We start from the raw sequence: 23113 nt of genomic DNA on the forward strand, positions 1-23113 counted from the left end.
CTCATGCTCTCTCTCTTTCTCTCTCTCGTCCCACAGGCACATTCGTTTGGTGACCGTATGGTCACGGCAACGACGGCCGGGATTAGCACCACACTAACACCCTTTTGGGACAACACTCATTTACTGATACATTCCTTGGTTAATTCACATTACTGATCACTGATACATGTTGTAAATAAAAGATCTGTTGGCTAAAATGTACAAATCGGTGTGGTCTCCCTTAATGTTACAGCCACTAACAAGCCAGTGGTTGTGACAGTGGTCATTTGTAAATTATCGTCGTCGGCGATCATTGAGCAGCCTCAGGCAAAAAGAAAGATTTCCGCCATGTGGGAATATTTTAATCATATATCGGGGAAAAAAAGGTATTTGTGTTCAATTCCTTGTCGTTTTATCCTGTTTTGTCAAAGTTTCCACTTGATCTATTAGAATTCAAAATCTCTTCAAAATGATTCTTAGTTTACTATTCATATTTTCTGCAGGTTAAATGTCGCATTTGTACGACAGCATTGTCGTACATTAACAAATCCACCTCCTCAGTGCTGAGGCATTATAGGGCCAGGCATGAAAATGAAGTTCCAGAGACACCCGGGATAAACTCAGGTATACAGCCATTCTACAACTTACTCCGTTTCTTTTTTGATAATTAATTCCCTTCTTCTTTATCTTATTTTTAACCATCAAGCTACCAGGAAGCAGATGTGGATGAGGCTCTGCTGAACTTTATTGTCAAGGACTGCCAGGCTCATTATTTATTGACTGTATCTAAAAAAGATAAAAATATATTTTTATTTAAATGAAGATACGAAATAATCCTAAATGAAATACAATGACATGGTTTATATTACTGTATATACTAAGTCAGGGGGCTTTATATCGCCGCCCTGGTGGCTCTCTGGAGCTTTTTCAAAAATGTATGAAAATTGGAAAAAGATGAGGGGGAAAAAAATATAAAAAATATTTGTTTTAATATAGTTTCTGTAGGACAAACATGACACAAACCTCCCTAATTGTCATAAAGCACACTGTTTTTATTAAGCATGCCTCACTGATTCGAGTATTTGACGAGCGCCGTTTTGTCCTACTAATTTCGGCGGTCCTTGAACTCACCGTAGTTTGTTTACATGTATAACTTTTTCCGACTTTCTAAGACGTGTTTTATGCCACTTCTTTTTCTGTCTCATTTTGTCCACCAGACTTTTAACGTTGTGCATGAATGCACAAAGGTGAGTTTTGTTGACGTTATTGACTTGTGTGGAGTCCTAATCCGACATATTTGGTCACTGGATAACTGCAAGCTAATCGATGCTAACATGCTATTTAGGCTATAGCTATATGTATATATTGCATCATTATGTCTCATTTGTAGCTATTTGAGCTCATTTGGTTTCCTTTAAGTCCTCTTAATTCAATTTATATCTCATGACACACTATCTGTATGTAATATGGCTTTTATTTTTTTGCGGCTCCAGACATGTTTTTGTATTTTTGGTCCAATATAGCTCAACATTTTAGGTTGCCGACCCCTGTACTAGGTCATAAAATCAGTGTCAGTTGAGTCGGTCCATAGGTTGCCTGTAGGGATTTTTAATGTCCTGCAGATGTCAGTATTTAGTGACACAGGATCAATACAGTTTTGCAAAGTGTCAAACGCTTCATGACGTCTTATCAACCCATCACTAGTATTTCAGGATAATAACATTCAACACATGAGCCAGTCAAATATATTCAGTTTTGGAACATTTTATTTGATATCATGAACTGGCAAACAGCTGTCAAGTATTAGATGTACAACAAGTGACTTTAGTCCAAAGGTGGTGGTTCTTGTCATCAGTTGATGTTCTCAAGTCCCTGTAGAGGAAAACATAGTTCAGCTTTTGGCGTTGCTGATATTTGACATTAAATAAAGAACAAAAAGTTCTGGCATCATCAAAGGCCTACTGAAAGCCACTACTAGCGACCACACAGTCTGATAGTTTATATATCAATGATGAAATATTAACATTGCAACACATGCCAATACGGCCTTTTTAGTTTACTAAATTGCAATTTCTCCCGTTGAAAACGTCGCCGTATGATGACGCGTGTGTGTGACGTCACCGGTTGGAGCAGACATGTTATTCCAGCACAGCTCACAGCTAAAAGTCGTCTCTTTTCATCGCATATTTTACACAGTATTCTGGACATCTGTGTTGCTGAATCTTTTGCAATTTGTTCAATTAATAATGGAGACTACAAATAAGAATGCTGTTGGTGGATCACAGCCGGTATTTCTTTCTTTGTTGTGAAGCTATAATATGGAACAGAGCGGTCAACCACATGTCAACCGGCAATTTTTGGTGAAAAAATTGTGGTAATAAGTCGGCTATAACCGTAAACATGAGCGGAGCTTGTGTTGTTCTTCCTGCAGCTGTCAAAGAGGCAGCTGCGACATTGGCTGCTCCATGGCTTCCCTCAGAGACACTGGCGGTCACCACACCCCTCCGACTTTCAGGTATGACTATATAATCTCACTAAAACACTAGTAATGTTGTAAGCATTTCACCAATCTCGCGCACTTTGCAAATTTGGACGCGATCTAACAGCAAAACAGTCCAACACTGCGTAGATGGCATCAAGGCCTATTTATCGAAGCGTGAGGGTTGGAAAACGAAGGTGTTTGGCGAGGGAAGTGTGGATTCAAGCCGGGTGCCCTATTTCAAGTTCCAGGTAACCCTACATTATTATATTTTATAAATAGTAAACAAAGTTGTGGTAATAGTTTAGTCAGTAGTTTAGTCGTGGATGTACACTCTATAGGGATGAATCCAATAAACATTTGATTTGACATTAAATTTGCAGCCATTAGTATTGTGCTTACCACAGTAACACAATAAGCAGATAAGGGATTTTACAGAATTATCCTAGTAAATGTGTCTAATAACATCTGAAACGCTCCCACCGCCCTCGTCTTGTTTTATTTATTTTTTTCTTGTAGTCCTTCACTCTCACTATCCTCATCCACGAATCTTTCATCCTCGCTCAAATTAACGGGGAAATCGTCGCTTTCGCGGTCCAAATCGCTCTCGCTGCTGGTGGCCATGATTGTAAACAATGTTCAGATGTAAGGCACTCCACAACCCGTGACGTCACGCGCACATCGTCTGCTACTTCCGGTACTTTTTTATTAGCGACCAAAAGTTGCGAACTTTATCGTCTATGTTCTCTACTAAATCCTTTCAGCAAAAATATGGCAAGATCGCGAAATGATGAAGTATGACACATAGAATGGACCTGCTATCCCCGTTTAAATAAGAACATCTCATTTCTGTATGCCTTTAAGTTAGCAGGCTTATTAGTGTTAGCATGCTGCTAATGCTAACAGCCAAATATATTCACCTTGGAATCATAGTACTTTCCGGTTCCCGACACCCGCCGGTCTCTGTCCATCAAGTAATACTGCCACGGAAATCGGGCGATTCTTTTTTCCTACGTGACATGACACAAATTATATATTATATATTTTTTTAAATAACGACAATATTTGAGGGTCATGTTAGCATTAGCTTGTAGCATCCTCCCTTTGCCATGCTACTCACCTTCCCGCCGTTGCAGAACTTATGGAGCTGCGCTGTGGCGACACCGGGGATGATCAGACAAACTGTCATGATGGCGAAGCCGGGTAAGATTTCATACCACATCGTGGCAGGGGGGGATTTAAATGTCCACCTAACTGGCTGAACTTTATTTTGCTAGGAAGCTATCAAGATGGCGCCCCCACTAAAGCCCTTCCTCTAGCGGAAGTAGAAATATGTCTCTCTCTGGAATTTTCAGAATAAGATATTAGCAGACATAAATATCACTAAAAACTAGAATATAAGATAAAAATATACGCGGGATATTTATTACGTATATCATAATATATTTTAATTATTAGTTTAGATGATACAAATGTATTTTGTTCAGGAGAATACTTGAAGGAAGTGTTGAGGACAATAGAGGTTGAGTTAACTCATCTAAAAAAAATGGTTTGATATTATCAATCAATCAATCAATGTTTATTTATGTAGCCCTAAATCACAAGTGCCTCAAATGGCTGCACAAACCACAACGACATCCTCAGTAGGGCCCACATAAGGACAAGGAAAAACTCACCCCAGCGGGGCGTCTACAATGATGACAATGAGAAACCTTGGAGAGGACCGCATATGTGAGCAACCCCACCCCCCTCCTCCAGGAGACCGAAAGCAATGGATGTCGAGCGGATTTAACATGATATTGTGAAAGTCCAATCCATAGTAGATCTAACATGATATTGTGAAAGTCCAATCCATAGTGGATCTAACGTAACCGTGAGAATCAAGTCCAAAGTGGATCCAATATAGTAGGGAGAGTCCCGTCCAAAGTGGAGGCGGATCAGCAGCGCAGAGATTTCCCCAACCGATACACAGGCGAGCGGTCCATCCTGGGTCCCGACTCTGGACAGCCAGTACTTCATCCATGGCCACCGGACCGGACCCCCTCCACAAGGGAGGGAGGGACATAGGAGAAAAAGAAAAGAAATGGCAGATCAACTGGTCAAAAAGGGGGTCTTTTTAAAGGCAAGAGTATACAAATGAGTTTTAAGGTGAGACTTAAATGCTTCTACTGAGGTAGCATCTCGAACTGTTACCGGGAGGGCATTCCAGAGTACTGGAGCCCCAACGGAAAACGCTCTATAGCCCGCAGACTTTTTTGGGGGCTCTGGGAATCACTAATAAGCCGGAGTCTTTTGAACGCAGATTTCTTGCCGGGACATATGGTACAATACAATCGGCAAGATAGGCTGGAGCTAGACCGTGTAGTATTTTATACGTAAGTAGTAAAACCTTAAAGTCACATCTTAAGTGCACAGGAAGCCAGTGCAGGTGAGCCAGTATAGGTATATATATATATATAATAGGTATATATGTATATACAGTATAGGCGTAATATGATCAAACTTTGTTGTTCTTGTCAAAAGTCTAGCAGCCGCATTTTGTACCAACTGTAATCTTTTAATGCTAGACATAGGGAGACCCGAAAATATTACGTTACAGTAATCGAGACGAAACGTAACAAACGCTTGAAAAATGATCTCAGCGTCGTTAGTGGACAAAACGGAGCGAATTTTAGCGATATTACGGAGATCAAGAAGGCCGTTTTAGTAACGCTTTTAATGTGTGACTCAAACGAGAGAGTTGGGTCGAAGATAATACCCAGATTCTTTCCTGAGTCGCCTTGTTTCATTGTTTGGTTTTCTAATGTTAAAGTTGTATTATTAAATAGAGGTCGGTGTCTAGCAGGACCGATAATCAGCATTTTTGTTTTAGTTTTCACAAAAAAAAGAAATCCTTAACATCAATATTTATGGAACATGTCCACAAAAAAATCTAGCTGTCAACACGAATTTTGCAATGTTGTATTTTTTTTTCACAGTTTGTGAACTTTCATTCATATTTTGTTGAAGTACTATTCAATAAATATATATATAAAGGATTTTTTAATTGTTGCTATTTTTAGAATATTTAAAAAAAATCTCACGTACCCCTTGGCATACCTTCAAGTACCCCCAGGGGTACACGTACCCCCATTTGAGAACCACTGTATTAAGACAATGTTACTTTGGTTCGACTCCGATGCTTTTGTTAAATAGCCCCAAACGCAATTTTATATAAAAAATTCAACACATTAAATTATTAAAGGAAATAATATTAGGTATGGATATTTATGAATAATAATACATTTAAAAAATGGACGTTAAACCCGTGTCTAGTAGCTGTGTTAGGTTATTGTTGTAGATCCCAGTTTTGTCCTCAGTTTGTCCGCTAGATGACAGTAATGAGCTGTCTATCAATCCAAAAGAACGAAGAAGAAAAAGCGAACCCTCCTCTGCTAACTTGCTAAAAAAAAAAAGTAAACAAGCAATAGTACAAAAGTTCACCCGGAGCCTTTAAACCTGATGGAAGATAAAGAAAACACTCGCCCCAGGGAGAAAGCGGTGGAAGTAATGTGCGAGGATGCGGAAAAGGGTGAAAAGTTGAAAGAAAAGAAGGAGGCCATGACGAAGGTAAAACTTTCGAGCTAGACTAGGCTAGCTTGTTGCTATAACAAGACCACCATTAGTTCTTATTACCTCAACTGCATGTTTTTAACTGGAATGTTTTATTTAATCGTGTTTTTATATCATGTTGAAAGAGCCTTCTCGTATTCTCCCCAGTGTGTCTTAATTTTAGAAATAACCTTCCTTTTTTATTTACAAACCTCGTTACCATATGAATTGGGAAATTGTGTTAGATGTAAATATAAACAGAATACAACGATTTGCAAATCATTTTCAACCCATATTCAGTTGAATGCACTACAAAGACAAGATATTTGATGTCCAAACTCATAAACCAATTTTTTTTTTGTAAATAGTAATTAACTTTGAATTTCATGGCTGCAACACGTTCCGAAGTAGTTGGGAAAGGGCATGTTCACCACTGTGTTGCATCACCTTTTCTTTTAACAACACTCAATAAACGTTTGGGAACTGAGGGAACTAATTGTTGAAGCTTTGAAAGTGGAATTCTTTCCCATTCTTGTTTTATGTAGAGCTTCAGTCGTTCAACAGTCCGGGGTCTCCGCTGTCGTGTTTTACGCTTCATAATGCGCCACACTTTTTCGATGGGAGACAGGTCTGGACTGCAGGCGGGCCAAAGTGGAATTATTTCCCATTCTTGTTTTATGTAGAGCTTTAGTCGTTCAACAGTCCAGGGTCTCCGCTGTTGTATTTTTCTCTTCATAATGCGCCACACATTTTCGATGGGAGACATGTCTGGACTGCAGGCGGGCCAGGAAAGTACCCGTTCTCTTTTACTACAAAACCACACTGTTGTAACACGTGGCTTGGCATTGTCTTGCTGAAATAAGCAGGGGCGTCCATGATATCGCTGCTTGAATGACAACATATGTTGCTCCAAAACCAGTATGGACCATTCAGCATTAATGGTGCCTTCACAGATGTGTAAGTTACCCATGCATTGGGCACTAATGCACCCCCATACCATCACAGATGCTGGCTTTTGAACTTTGTGCCTTTAACAATCTGTATGGTTATTTTCCTCTTTGTTCTGGAGGACACCACGTCCAGAGTTTCCAAATATAATTTGAAATGTGGACTCGTCAGACCACAGAACACTTTTCCACTTTGCATCAGCCCATTTTAGATGAGCTCGGGCCCAGCGAAGCCAGCAGCGTTCCTTGCTGTTGTTGATAAATGGGTTTTGCTTTGCATAGCAGAGTTTTAACTTGCACTTACAGATCTAGCAACCAACTCTAGTTACTGACAGTGATTTATGAAGTGTTCCTGAGCCCTGTGTCTAAGTTATCACAAAACTTTGTGTTTCAATGAGTTCCCGGCGAGCAGACAAAAGCTGTCTTTGAACCAACCAAGCAGAAGGCTTGTAAAACTCCACTGTGTAGGACGGGAAGCAACACAAAGGTGTTCTGTTTCTTTCATGTATTGTAATCAACAGGAAGATATTGTCTTGACCCAAGAACTACAAAGCAAAGGGGAAGCAGGGCATGACTCCCCTCAACGCGACCTTTTCTTTTAACTGTTTTACGACCTTTTGTTTTCAACGGTTTTGTAACCAAAGGCGATGGCTGTTTACAACCTTGTCCCTTAGAAACAGCTGTTGCCATGTAATCAGGGAAAGTCCAAATAAAAGAGGTGGCGTACAGTACGGGGCGGCATAGCTCGGTTGGTAGAGTGGCCGTGCCAGCAACTTGAGAGTTGCAGGTTCGATTCCCGCTTGTGCCATCCTAGATACTGCTGTTGTGTCCTTGGGCAAGACACTTTACCCACCTGCTCCCAGTGCCACCCACACTGGTATAAATGTAACTTAGATATTGGTTGTCACTATGTAAAGCGTTTTGAGTCACTTGAGAAAAGCGCTATATAAATATAATTCACTAATTCACACAGTCTTTCGCCAGAGCGTGATGGAGACCGTACAAGAGTACAACCCAGACACGCTCTCCTCAATTGAGCCAAATTAAATTCTGTCTCCGTTTAATTCCTTGCTTCTTGTCTTGTTTAATAGATGTCATCAGTGTTTTAACCTGACATTTTGTCTTTCAGCCAACTTGTCATATCCTCCCAAAAGAAATGTGCCATATCACATTCCAAAAATAAATAATTCCCATTTTCTATAGCATCATAGGTTTAACAATTGTCAACCATAATGTAACATTTACAGTTGGGTATATTTCATCAATAATTCAAAACTGTATTTCTGTAACTTTAGGAAGAATTGCATACGTAATATATATTGTCCCTATTTTCCCTTTTCCTACTTTTCTACTGTTTTTAGGATATATTGTCTTTGAATTGCGCCTGGAAAATATTGTTTTATTAACACTACCCTTTATATTTTATAGACCATTTATCAGCAAAAAAAATTTTTTATCTTCAATGTAAAGTCGTTTTTGAAGACAACACCTCCTAAGTCAACAAATAACCTTCCTTTTAGATCGTAATTCGACGATTGCCTCCAAGTCTTACAAAAGAAGAACTGGAGGAGCAGCTGCAACCGCTCCCGGAACTGGACTACCTGGAGTTCTTCTCCAACGATACCAGGTGAGGGTGCCACACCCCCTTCAGGGAAGTGTCTTGAAAAGTGGTTCATAAATTATGTAATAATGCTCTGTTTCAGCCTGTACCCTCACCTCTTTGCAAGGGCGTACATCAACTTCAAGAACCAGGAGGACATTGTTCTGTTCAGAGATCGCTTTGATGGCTATGTGTTCATTGACAATAGAGGTATGACGTCAAAGTCTGGATTTTACATTTAAACATGTGCATAGGAGTACTTAAAGGCCTACTGAAATGAGATTTTCTTATTTAAACGGGGATAGCAGGTCCATTCTATGTGTCATACTTGATCACTTCGCGATATTGCCATATTTTTGCTGAAAGGATTTAGTAGAGAACATCCACGATAAAGTTCACAACTTTCGGTGCTAAGACAAAAGCCTTGCCTGTACCGGAAGTAGCAGACGATGATGTCACAAGTGTGGGGGCTCCTCACATATTCACATTGATTTTAATGGGAGCCTCCAACAAAAAGTGCTATTCGGACCGAGAAAACGACATTAATTTAAGCGAGGATGAAAGATTCATGTTTGAGGATATTGATAGCGACGGACTAGGAAAAATAAATAAATGAATAAAAAAATAAGTTAAAAAAAAAACGCAATTGCATTGGACGGATTTTGATGTTTTAGACACATTTACTAGGATAATTCTTGGAAATCCCTTATCTTTTTATTGTGTTGCTAGTGTTTTAGTGAGATTAAATAGTACCTGATAGTCAGAGGTGTTTGTCCACGGGTGGCTTGACGCGCAGTGTGTCAGGGAAATCGATGGCAGCTTTATGGACGGCGCAAGCTCAGCTTTTCTCTGGTAAGAAGCGACTTTTTACCACAATTTTCTCACCGAAACCTGCTGGTTGACAAGTGGTCGGGATCCATGTTCGCTGATCCATAGTAAAGCTTCACCCCCGTGAATTTTAAACAAGGAAACACCATTTGTTTTTGTGGCTAAAGGCTAAAGCTTCCCAACTCCATCTTTCTACTGTGACTTCTCCAATATTAATTGAACAAATTGCAAAAGATTCAGCAACACAGATCTCCAAAATACTGTGTAATCATGCCGTTAAAGCAGACGACTTTTAGCTGTGTGTGTGTGTGCAGCGCTCATACTTCCTAAAAAACTGTGACATCTTGCGTACATGTCATCATTACACGACGTTTTCAAGACGAAACTCCTGGGAAATTTAAAATTGTAATTTAGTAAACTAAAAAGGCCGTATTGGCATGTGTTGCAATGTTAATATTTCATCATTGATATATAAACTATCAGGCTGCGTGGTCGGTAATAGTGGGTTTCAGTAGGCCTTTAAAGTTGGGGGGGCGAAATTTTTCTACACAGGGCCACAAACTGACAAACTAAATAAAGCTGGGGAGATTTTTGTAGTTTTTTTTCTCCCATTTAAAAACCAATTTAAAAAAATATATATATATATATATATATTTTTTTTTTTTTTTTCAAAATACTACAAAATGCAATTTCCGGAAAAAGTTTGTGTGAATGCTGAAGAGCCAAAACGCAACATAAATGCTGACTGTTAGCACGTTGGCCAGATAGCGTCAAGTAACTAAAAAAGGGGGGAAAAAGTTAAAAAAGCTAGCATGCCGTCAGTATTATGTGAACATAATACAGTTAGTATTAACTGTATCATGTATACTAATGTTTGTATGTGTCAAGCACAAAAATATGACTGAGGTGTATACCTACAAAATTAGCTTCAAAAATCTAACATACTAATTTTCGCATGCTAATTGGTATCAATAAAAAAATGACACTTATGTGTACACTTGCAAAATCGGCAAAAAAGCTGGCATGCTAATATTACAATGCTTTCAATTGTGCCACGGCCGCAGTTTGGACACCCGACCTAAAGGTTTTGTTTCTAAACAGGACAGGAGTACCCTGCTGTTGTGGAGTTTGCGCCTTTTCAAAAGACGTCCAAAAAGAAAAGTAAGAAAAAGGACGCCAAGTGTGGAACAATAACTAAAGGTATGTCATTTTCCATTGTAAGAAATCCTTGGGTGGATCTGGTTAACTGTATTTTTCATGGTTAACTGTACTTTTCACTTTCTTAGCTGCCATACAAGTGGAAAAAGAGGTTAAATACAAAAAAGTTACTGTGTATATTCTTCTTATTTGATCATACCTTGCTTTTATTAACACTTTGTTTGATTAATCTTCTTTCAAATTAAGCTAAAAGTGCAGAAGCAAATCATGCCTCAACCTAGGGCTGGGCGATATGGCCTTTTATTAATATCTCAATATTTTTTTAGGCCATATCGCGATATTTTGCCTTAGCCTTGAATGAACACTTGATGCATATAATCACAGCAGTATGATGATTCTATCTGTCTACATTAAAACATTCTTCTTCATACTGCATTAATATAAGCTACTTTCAAACTTTCATGCAGACAGGGAAATCACAAAGAAGTCAATTGACCAAATGTGTATTTATTAAACAGGTATTAAGCAGTGGCACAAACATTCATCTCATTTCAAAACAGAAAGTGCAAGATTGTCAGAGACATTTTAAAACAAGCTATGAGTGCACTTTTGTGCATGATGTCACTAAGATGACGTATCAAAACGACACTAAATTAAATTGCACTTTTTGTACACTACAATAGTTTAAAACAAATAAGGTGCACTTTTGTGCATGATGTCACACAAGATATTTCAATCACTGTCAAATAAAACTGAGCTACATAATAGGAAATCAAATAGCAATGCTGCTACTTTTTGTAGTAACGCTTTTGACACATAATTGTTAAACATATTTCCGGTTGAAGCCAAACCACCGCCAGACGATGGACCCCCTGCTGTTTTTCTTGGGAATTAATTCGTCCTTCATTTGTTACCAGATTCACACCTTCTCTCTCTCATATTACCACTCTCAACGCACCGTTAGCATCACAGCTAATGTTACCCATGTAGCTTCCTCTCTGCTCGAGGAGGGCGTGTGACGTTGCACGCGTGACAAATGTAAGAAGGTGCGCTTGTTTAAGTTTCTGTGAGGAGAGACAAGAAAGAGTGGGAAACGCAAGCAGTGTAATGCCCGCAGCTAAAAGCAACTGTGTGAGAACGTATACTCGAATATCACAATATAGTCATTTTCTATATTGCACAGAGACAAACCCGCGATATATGGAGTATATCCATATATCGCCCAGACCTACTTCAACCATACTTTTCTCCCAATGTAGATAATGAAGAGAGAATTAATCTGCTCCAGAGTCAAACTGCCGCTTTTATGAAATCCTAATTAACCATAAAGGAAATATTTTAACTTAGAAGTTAACCATTCCGAACATAACGATATGAGCAGGCAAGCAGGAATGCCAAAGGTGAAAGGTGAAGGTCATGTAACATAGCTTCTTTTGTATTCTTCTCGACTTTTCACTGTCTTTATGCTAACACCCTTTTTTGGTGATGCTTATTTTTTTCAAAATATGCCCTAAAAAGTAAATAGAAATACATGTTTAAACAATAGTGGAACAACAGTCTGTTGGAGCAGTGGTTCTCAACCTTTTTTCAGTGATTTACCCCCTGTAAAAAATGTTTTTATTCAAGTACCCCCTAATCAGAGCAAAGCATTTTTGGTTGAAAAAAAGAGATAAAGAAGTAAAATACAGCACTATGTCATCAGTTTATGATGTATTAAATTGTATAACAGTGCAAAATATTGCTCATTTGAAGTGGTCTTTCTTGAACTATTTGGAAAAAAAGATATCAAAATAACTAAAAACCTGTGGAAAAATAAACAAGTGATTCAATTATAAATATTTCTACACATAGAAGTAATCATCAACTCAAAGTGCCCTCTTTGGGGATTGTAATAGAGATCCATCTGGATTCATCAACTTAATTCTAAACATTTCTTCACAAAAAAAGAAATCTTTAACATCAATATTTATGGAACTTGTCCACAAAAATGAATATTGCATTGTTGCATTTCTTTTCAGTTTATGGACTTACATTCATATGATGTTGAAGTATTATTCAATAAATATATTAATAAAGGATTTTGAATTGTTGCAATTTTTAGAATATTCAAAAAAAATCTCACGTACCCCTTGGCATACCTTGCAGTACCCCCAGGGGTACGCGTACCAACATTTGAGAACCACTGCATTAGAGGATCCAACTGTCGTTATCATAAAACCTTTTTGGTAATTCTTCAACACATACATTTTAACCTTAAAAGTCTTACAAGTTTAAACCACTGAAAATAATGCTCTATAAAAACTAGACATATTGTGTTTATCGTCATTTTGTAGAAATAAAATGTGTACACATGATACAAATATTTAGTAAAAAAAAGATAAACTGAAGTATGTAGTAATAACCACTGCTCAAGCATCAGCCCTTTTGCCATGCATGAGAAAACTTCTGTTAATTTTATTTTTTTTAATCCGTTCAGCTATTTTTACTGCAATGCTGGTCGCCTACATTACGTCGTCTCTGCATACCTGTCAAAACTTTCAATTTTTGCTGCGAAATCCAGTTTTTGTCCTTCTTTCCTCCCAATATTCACGTTTCGTTTGTTTTTGCGCGACCCCAAAAGGGACAAGCGGTAGAAAATGGATGGGATGGATGGAAGCTACAGCAGCAATCAGACAAGCCTGCCGTTTGCAACACTCGGAGCGTGGGTTTGGTAGAGAAGCGCCACAAGTTTAAAGTTCCCTGCTTCAATCAAATAACTTGACAGAATTGGATGAAACACAGGAGATTATTATTTAAGTAAAACGGGGCAGGCAGCAGCTCACACATTCTCATACTTTCTGTCACATCCAGGAAGAAGAGATTTAAGCCTGCTTGAAAAATGTCTCAACTATAAGCTACGTTTATTTAAATGTTTGCAATATTTCAGGGTTCCTCACAAGGAAACCTTAGGTCAGTCGATTTTCCCACCGTCTTTTGGTTCTTGGAACCTCTAGTTCCTGGATATATAAGTTCCTGTAGAAGTATGTGGTTAGTAGGGGTGTGGGAAAAAATCGATTCGAATACGAATCGCGATTCTCGCATTGTGCGATTCAAAAACGATTCTCTTTTTTTTTTTTTTATCGATTTTTGGGGGGATTTTTTTTTTATCAATCGAACAAAACAATACACAGCAATACCATAACAATGCAATCCAATTCCAAAACCAAACTTGACCCAATAACACTAAGAACTGCAATAAACAGAGCAATTGAAAGGAGACACAAACACGACACAGAACAAACTAAAAGTAGTGAAACAAAAATGAATATTATCAACAACAGTATCAATATTAGTTATAATTTCAGCATAGCATTGATTAAAAATCCTTCATTGACATTATCATTAGACATTTATAAGAAAAAAAAAAAAGAATAGTGTCACAGTGGCTTACACTTGCATCGCATCTCATAAGCTTGACAACACACTGTCCAATGTTTTCACAAAGATAAAATAAGTCGTATTTTTGGTTCGTTTCATAGTTAAAACAAATGTACATTATTGCAATCAGTTGATAAAACGTTGTCCTTTACAATTATAAAAGCTTTAAAAAAAAATCTAGTACTCTGCTTGCATGTCAGCAGACTTGGGTAGATCCTGCTGAAATCCTATGTATTGAATGAATACAGAAGCGTTTTGAATCGGAAAAATATTGTTTTTGAATCGAGAATCGCTTTGAATCGAAAAAATCGATATATAATCGAATCGCGACCCCAAGAATCGATATTGAATCGAATCGTGGGACACCCAAAGATTCGCAGCCCTAGTGGTTTGTGTTTCCACTGCATTTCGCAGTCCAGGTCATTTGTACAAATCTGGCTGATGACATATGGAGGAGTGGTTTACAACATTTTTACACCGACACCATGTAAATAAACAGACAATGTTAGGTCAAAGTTATTTTACTAAAAAGTAAGTAAATGACAAATCAATAATATACAAAATGATTTGATTTAAAATATAAAATGTACCAAATTGTCCATAAAAAGTCAGGCTTTTAGTGCGCAATGTCCAACAGTCAGAAAGTCATCCTCTCAGTAAATGATGAATTCATGACGGTCAGGTGGTTCTTTTTGGTCCATTTCAGCTGTAAATAACAATGTATAAATAATAAATGTCAGTGTTTAGCTGTATATAACAATGTATAAATAACACATTTCAGTGTTTAGCTGTAAATAACAATATAGAAATAATAAATGTCAATCTTTGCCAGCTGGGTAACGTTTGCTGTGGTCTGGAACAACATGGCACACAAACAAATGCAGCCAATATTACATAAAGATAATGTGTCATAAGACATGCAAATATAAATTAGATACACAAAGGACATAAGTAAAGGACCTCAAATATAGCTACAAACGAGGCATAGTGATGCAATATGTACATACAGCTAGCCTAAACAGCATGTTAGCATTGTTTAGCTTGCAGTCATGCACTGACCAAATAAGCCTTATTATCATACTTGCCAACCGTCCCGATTTTCCCGGGAGACTCCCAAATTCCAGTGCCCCTCCCAAAAATCTCCCGAGGCACCAATTCTCCCGAATTTTTCCCGATTTCCACCCGGACAGCAATATTGGGGGCGTGCCTTCGTCGTCCTCTCTCACCTGAAAAGGAGACTATTATATATGTCTCCGTTATCCACAGGTTTATCTATAACCCATAAAGTAGGCAATAACGGAGCTATTTCTCAGCGTGTGTTTATTCCAGCCGGCATGTTAATACATTGAGACGCAACATCCGAATTCCCATCATGCCTTGCTTCAAAACTACGGGAAGTAGTAATGTCCAAAAACATAACCGAGGCGAAGCAAAAGAACGAAGAAGAGGCATGGCGACGACCAGTAAGAAGAAGAAGTACGCTTGCAAGTTCCAAACTGATTGGATTATTTATATGTATATATATATATATATATATATATGTATATATATGTATATGTATATATATGTATATATATATATGTGTGTGTGTGTGAGAAATACCTGAAAATATATAACCCCCCCATCCCCCGTATTCGGAGGTCTCAAGATTGGCAAGAATGCTAATTAGCACACCAAACAAGTCAATAACATCAACAAAGTTCACTTATGTGCATTCATGCACAGCATAAAACAATTGGTGGACAAAATGAGATAAAGAAGGAGTGGCATTAAAGACGTCTTTTTATGGCAGTGTGAGTGGGCGTTCTGGGGTGAGTTCAAGGACCGCCAAAATTAGTAGGACAAAACGGCGCTCACCAAATACTCTCATCAGTGAAGCATGTTTAATGTAAACAATGGGATTTCTAACAATTGGAAAGGTTTGTGTCATGTTTGTTCTCCTACAGAAACCATATTAAAACCAAACAATTTTTTTCCCCTAACTTTTTCAGTTTTCATACATTTAGAAAAAAAAAAGCTCCAGTGAGCCAGTAGGGCGGCGCTAAAGAGACGCGTGCGGATCTAGTGAGATACCATGAGGTGTTTGACTAATCTTTGACTTAAGTTTTTAATAGGAGACAAAGGAAATGGGTACAATAGTTCTCATTTGTTTATTTGTATGAATCCAAATGGTACAACTTATCAGAAGTTTCACTGTATTTGTGTCCTGTTAGATCCGGATTACAAGAAGTTCCTGGATTTTTACAACGGAGATGACGAGAAATTAACATCCACGCCGGAGACGCTGCTGGAAGAGATTGAAGCCAGAACAAAAGAACTTGTAGGCAAGTAAAGGCACAAATAAAAGCTCCCCGTCTTTGTTTTTGGCTAAATCTAAACGTGTCCTATCCTGCAGCTAAAAAGACGACTCCGCTGTTGGACTTCCTGAAGAATAAACAGGTAAGTCAGGTACGTGGTGAGGCAAATGTAGTTCTGTTCAATCAGCTGACCGAAGCTTCAAATGCCTCAGAATATCAGAGAGGAGGAGAAGAGGAGGCGGGAGCTGGAACGCAAGCGCCTTCGTGACGAGGCGCGCCGCAAGTGGAAGGAGGAGCGCAAACGCAAAGGCATCGACAAGATGAAGAAACTGGACAAGCTGCCAGAGAGCGACAAGGAGCAAGTCAAAGAGGAGCCCAAAATTAAAGTAAAGCTTTAAAAAAAGAAAAATCATTCAAAGCTAAAAAAAAAACATGCTCATCTTTTATTTGTCCACCACGTAGCTGCTGAAGAAGCCCGACAGAGGAGAGGAGGCTGACTGTGACAAAAGTAAGGAGAAGTTTAAAAAGGCAGAGCGGAGCAACAAAGAGGACAGAACGACAAGTGGTGGCAATCAGAAGAGACGTCACAATGACAACAGGGAGGAGCGAGGAAAGAAGTAGGTCATGATTTTAATATTTATTTTCATGGATAAAATAAGTCACTGACAAATATATTTGTCCACATAGTCGTGACGTCATCACTCGGGGTTTCCCAGGACGGAGGTGATGTGCAGACATGTAAAGTGTCTGAATATTTCCTCCTATTCTTGTTGGAAATATGAATACCTTGCTCATTTCACAAAGCAGGTCTTGTTTTAAAGCGCCGATGTCAGACACCTGTGAATGACGGCTCCTCGTTTTAAACTTTTCCAAACATCCACGGCTTGCTTTAATCCAGTACGGTTACTTTTGGACATCACACCCCAATTTATAGATACCAAAAAATTTGCACAATATCTAATTAAACACACTTGAAATTAGGGCTGGGCGATAGATCGATATACTCGATATATCGCGGGTTTGTCTCTATGTGTGACGGACTCTCACCGTCGTGCGGGTTCCTGGGACCACCAAGGAAGGACATGGCTTTGAGCAGAATTTACTTTCTTTATTTTCCAATAAGAAAACATTTTTTCGGGTTGCTTTTCAGTCGCCCGCGTCGTCTGCTTGTCACTCTCCTTCTCGCTCTCGCTCTCTTCCGGGTTGCATGCGCTTCGTCTTGTTCTGTCGTTGTCTCTCTCTTCCCTTCCTCTTCTGCTGCCCTTTTGTACAGCGAGAGGAGATTCATTAAAGGGGAACATTATCACCAGACCTATCTAAGCGTCAATATATACCTTGATGTTGCAGAAAAAAGACCATATGTTTTTTAACCGATTTCCGAATTCTAAAAGGGTGAATTTGGCGATTTAAACGCCTTTCAATTGTTCGCTGTCAGAGCAATGACCTTTCACCAGTGATGTCACAACATGAAGCAATCCGCCATTTTCTCAAACACATTACACACACCAAGTCAAATCAGCTCTGTTATTTTCCGTTTTTTCGACTGTTTTTCGTACCTTGGCGACATTATGCCTCGTCAGTGTGTTGTCGGAGGGTATAACAAGACGATCAGAAACGGATTCAAGTTGCACCAAGTGGCCAAAAGATGCGAATGTCCCTCGTTTGTTCTGCACACTGTACCAACGACAACTATGCTACAACAGAGATGGCAAGAATGTGTGGATATCCTGCGACACTCAAAGCAGATGTTTTTCCAACGATATAGTCAACGAAATCACAAAGGTGAGTTTTGTTGTATGTGGATTGTGCTAATCAGACATATTTGGTCATGGCATGACTGCAAGCTAATCGATGCTAACATGCTATTTTGGCTAGCTGTATGTACATATTGCATCATTATGCCTCATTTGTAGCTATATTTTCATCCAGCCTTTCCCGCCACCCACATTTAATGCCAAACAAACACATACCAATTGTTGGTTAGAAGGCGATCGCCGAATGCGTCCGCGCTTCCTCCCGTGCCGCTGTCTGTCGTCATATGGCTCAAAGGCTTCTGTTTCTTCTTTAATTTAGTTTTCGGTACCTGCCTCTATACTCCAACCATCCGTTTCAATACATGCGTAATCTGTTGAATCGCTTACGGCGTTGAAATCTGAGTCTGAATCCGAGCTAATATCGCCATACCTTTCTATTTATTCTTGCATAGAGTGGACGAGGACGGCAGCAAGGAGTTCCGGGAGCGCGACGGCGAGCGCGAGCCGGACAAAGAGCGGCGCCAGAAGGAGAAGGAGCGCGTGAGGCGGCAGGACGAGGAGCGACGGCGCAGGAGGGAGAGGCAGGACGGAGAGAACGCTCGCAGGAGGCGGGCGGAGGAGGACGGGGTCAAGAAGGAGCGGGAGCGACTGCCTGACAAGAAACGAGGCGACAATGCGGTCGAGTCTGAAAAGATGGAGAGACCTCCAAGAGAAAACAGGAAGGACGACAGCGGGAAACGAGAGAGGCTTCGAAATAAAGTAATCATCCATCACTCACTCAATCAAATGAGATAACATTTACCACCTATTCTTGTACATTATACATATATATTTATTTCATAAAAATACTAATGTATTTTATTTATATATATTTTATTTATTGGTACATTTGATATATATATTTATGAGTGGATATTCTCGCAAGAATGTTAATGTTACATTTCAATAAAAAAAACATATATTAATTGAATAATTTTTTTTTAAATTAATGCGTTAAATGTTTTTAAAATACAATAAAACAAAACATGGAACCTAATCATATGAAACGGAAAATAGTAAAATTATTTTTTTTAGACAAAATATTTGACAAAATGTATTTGATGGCTGCACATTTAGTGAAAGCTAAGATGTGCAGTCACTACAATACATATATATATATATATATATATATATATATGTCTGAATTTATATCATTTATATCATGTACATCAATGATATCAGATGTGTAAAGTGTAGTAAGATTGTTGTGAAGATCTTGTTGTTAAAAAAATGTTTTCTCTTACAATATTAATCTAATATACATATGTATGGGTGTGTATACGGTATATATATATATATATATATATATATATATATGTATGTGTATGTATGCTTTTATTTATGTATGTGTATATATATATATATATATATATATATATATGTAGGTGTGGGAAAAATCACAAGACTACTTCATCTCTACAGAACTGTTTCGTGAGGGGTTCCCTCAATCATCAGGAGATTTTATATATATATATATATATATATATATATATATATATATATATATATGTATATATATATATATATATATATATATATATATATATATATATGTATATGTATGTATATACTAGGGCTGTGAATCTTTGGGTGTCCCACGATTCGATTCAATATCGATTATTGGGGTCACGATTCGATAATATATTGATTTTTTTCGATTCGATTCGATTCTCGATTCAAAAACTATATTTTTCCTATTCAAAACCATTCTGTATTCATTCAATACATAGGATTTCAGCAGGATCTACCCCAGTCTGCTGACATGCAAGCAGAGTAGTAGCTTTTTTTTGAAAAAAAAAAAAGCTTTTATAATTGTAAAGGACAATGTTTTATCAACTGATTGCAATAATGTAAATTAGTTTTAACTATTAAACGAACCAAAAATATGACTTATTTTATCTTTGTGTAAACATTGGACACAGTGTGTTGTCAAGCTTATGAGATGCAATGCAAGTGTAAGCCTCTGTGACACTATTGTTCTTTTTTTATTATTTTTATAAATGTCTAATGATAATGTCAGTGAGGGATTTTTAATCACTGCTATGCTGAAATGATAATTAATATTGATACTGTTGTTGATAATATTCATTTTTGTTTCATTACTTTTGGTTTGTTCTGTGTCGTGTTTGTGTCTCCTCAATTGTTCTGTTTATTGCAGTTCTGAGTGTTGCTGGGTCAGGTTTGGTTTTGGAATTGGATTGCATTGTTATGGTATTGCTGTGTATTGTTTGTTGGATTGATTAGAAAAAAAAAAAAACGATTTCAAAAAAAAAAAAAGAGAATCTATTCTGAATCGCACAACGTAAACGATTTGATTCATATTCGAATCGATTTTTTCCCACACCCCTAATATATATATATATATATATGTATGTATGTATGTATGTGTATATATAAATATATGTACAGTATATATATATATATGTGCCTGTGTGTATATACATAGAAATATATACATATATATATATATTATACACATGTGTATATATATGTATGTATATAAGTATGTGTGTATATATATATATGTGTGTATATATATGTGTATATATATACATGTGTGTATATATATGTATACATATGTCTGTCTATCTGTGTTGGCCCTGTGATGAGGTGGCAACTTGTCCAGGGTGTACCCCGCCTTCCGCCCGATTGTAGCTGAGATAGGCTCCAGCGCCCCCCGCGATACCAAAAGGCAATAGCGGTAGAAAATGGATGGATTTTCATAGATATACACATATATGTGTATATATATGCATATATATATATATGTGTGTGTGTGTGTATTTCCGTGAGAGCTATATGATAGTTTTTAACGCTGAATTCCAGTAAATGCGTGCATTTTTAAGTAAGACCAGCATTTTTAGAGTACAATAAGTCTCTTATTGTAATTGATAACATTGTTGGTCTGAAGCTAACTTTTAATAAATAAAATACTTCTTATCATTAATGCGACTCCTTGAACAGGTGTGGTAGAAAACGGATGAATGGATTAAAATGTTTTATATTTTGAATATTATTTTTAACACTGCGATTACCAGCGGAATTCTTCATTACTTATCGTGTTAATGAATTTCAGCTAAGATTTATCTGAGAGCCAGATGCAGAGATAAAAAGAGCCACATCTGGCTCGAGAGCCATAGGTTCCCTACCCCTGAAATAGAGGGATATATATCTATCTATATATCTATATACATACATTTAAAATCGAAATTCATTGTTTATTATTGATGAAAAATGTTACTGTTTATGTATTAGGATCGTCCTGCTATCCAGCTGTACCAGCCTGGAGCCAGAAACCGTGGTCGCCCAGCAGGAGAAGGGGGCGAGTCCGGCTCTGTGGACAGGAAGCCAGACGCCGAGGCGAAGAAAACATCTGATAAAGGCGAAGACTGAGCAAAAAAAATTAAATTCTCCTTGGAGCGTCTTCGAGTTTGCTACGGAGAACCACGCCTCAGGGCTGCGTGAACTGCAGCAAGTTGGCTTCTAGCGAGCTGTCCATGTTTGAGGCACGGATGTTATGTAGTGGAGCCTGGCAGTGCCTCACATGACCCTCTTTAGTTTTTTTTCAGCAACAACCTTTTATAAATATGGCACTTAGTTGAAGCTAAACCTTTGTTAGGCTTCAAAAAATCCAAAGTGACCTTATTATCCATTGAAATTAGTTGATGGATTGTAATCAACTTACATTGACAAGGTTACGGGATCTTTTCAGTTTTGTGTTTCCTCATCATTAATATCCATGTTTTTACCACTTCATGGCGTTCTCCTAACTCATGCTGTCACTGTTGCAACAAACTCAACATGTCACTTCTGCTCATGCCAACAAGAAAATAAATCATCTTTAACATCTTAGTTTTTGCATATCTGTGTTGAAAAGCTGTTTAAAAAAACTGAAGTTATGGTTTTATTATTCGACCCATTTCACATCTGTGTGAAATTGGATCCCCTTATCTTTGCAAATATTGAAATAACACTCCCATTTGTTTGTGCTGCACATATTTGGTCTAACATATAGTTGTCAAACATGGACTTGGACTAGGATTGTTTCTTCGATGCAGAGAATATTTGGGACGAGCCAGGCGTGAACGTGAGTACATATTTATTGATATTCTAACAAAACTACACAAAAAGGCAAACAAAGGGCGCGCACAGTGGCGGAGAACAAATACTTGGCTATAGAAACAAATGACTAGAACAAAGGCTGTAAACTAAAAATGTGAAACAAAAACACTTGCGCTGTGGCATGAATAACAAACCAAAAACTTGCACTGAGGCATAAATACAAAACTTACATGGCGTGGTCAAAAACGAACAGCAAGGCATGAAGGTAGGTACATGGAAATGTGGGTAAGGTATGTAGGTGAAGTTGCCAGCACGAAGACAGAAACAGAATGGCTTGAATAAGGACTGATAATGAATAGCAGGTGTGAGAACTGGGGACCGGGGAGTGACTTGAGGGCAAGATGAAAATCAATGAGTTGGCATGGAGACAAAAACAAACCAGGAAATGCAAAAACAGAACTGAGTGTCCAAAACAACAAACATAACATGACAAAAAAAAAACATGATTCATAGGCGTGACAATAGTTTTATGCTATTAATGTTTTATAATTAACAAATCCCCAACCTTGTCAAAATCTCCCCAAACTTGTCCCATTTGTTCGTGCTGGATTGTGTTGTGCAAACATTTATTTTGTCTATTAGTATATTATAAAAACTATAATAGTAAACTATAATAGTTTTGTTTTTATGTTTTGACGTTTTATGATTCATAACCAACTCCCTGCCTTGTCAGAATCTCCCCAAACTTGTCCTGAGTGTTTGTGCGGCATCGTTTTTTTGTCCGACAGTTACAGTTTTTATGTTATAAAGGTTTTATAGTTTTATTTTAACGTGTTAACATGTTATTATTCATTATAACCAGTCCACAACTTATTTGTCTATTATAGTCTTAATCCTACTTCTGTTACTATACATCAGGGGTCACCAACCTTTTTGAAAGCAAGAGCTACTTCTTGGGTACT

The 23113-nt window shown here is 37.9% G+C and overlaps 2 protein-coding genes across 2 annotated transcripts; one reads left to right on the forward strand and one right to left on the reverse strand.

The window, feature by feature from the left end:
* Positions 1-1727: 1727 nt before the first annotated feature.
* ndufa1 (NADH:ubiquinone oxidoreductase subunit A1) lies at positions 1728-3785 on the reverse strand. Its single transcript, XM_061892008.1, has 3 exons — positions 3579-3785; positions 3379-3468; positions 1728-1851 (listed from the first exon to the last, which is right to left on the reverse strand). The coding sequence occupies exons 1-3, from the start codon at positions 3678-3680 to the stop codon at positions 1831-1833; spliced, it is 213 nt and encodes a 70-aa protein (XP_061747992.1). The 5' UTR covers positions 3681-3785; the 3' UTR covers positions 1728-1830.
* A 2054-nt stretch (positions 3786-5839) lies between these two features.
* upf3b (UPF3B regulator of nonsense mediated mRNA decay) lies at positions 5840-21941 on the forward strand. The gene is made up of 10 exons (XM_061891687.1): positions 5840-6067; positions 8517-8623; positions 8700-8806; positions 10526-10624; positions 16213-16323; positions 16395-16438; positions 16509-16682; positions 16759-16913; positions 18503-18809; positions 21345-21941. The coding sequence occupies exons 1-10, from the start codon at positions 5960-5962 to the stop codon at positions 21480-21482; spliced, it is 1350 nt and encodes a 449-aa protein (XP_061747671.1). The 5' UTR covers positions 5840-5959; the 3' UTR covers positions 21483-21941.
* Positions 21942-23113: the final 1172 nt, after the last annotated feature.

The sequence above is a fragment of the Nerophis ophidion genome, linkage group LG29, assembly GCF_033978795.1.
Source record: "Nerophis ophidion isolate RoL-2023_Sa linkage group LG29, RoL_Noph_v1.0, whole genome shotgun sequence".
NCBI classification, from domain to species: domain Eukaryota; kingdom Metazoa; phylum Chordata; class Actinopteri; order Syngnathiformes; family Syngnathidae; genus Nerophis; species Nerophis ophidion.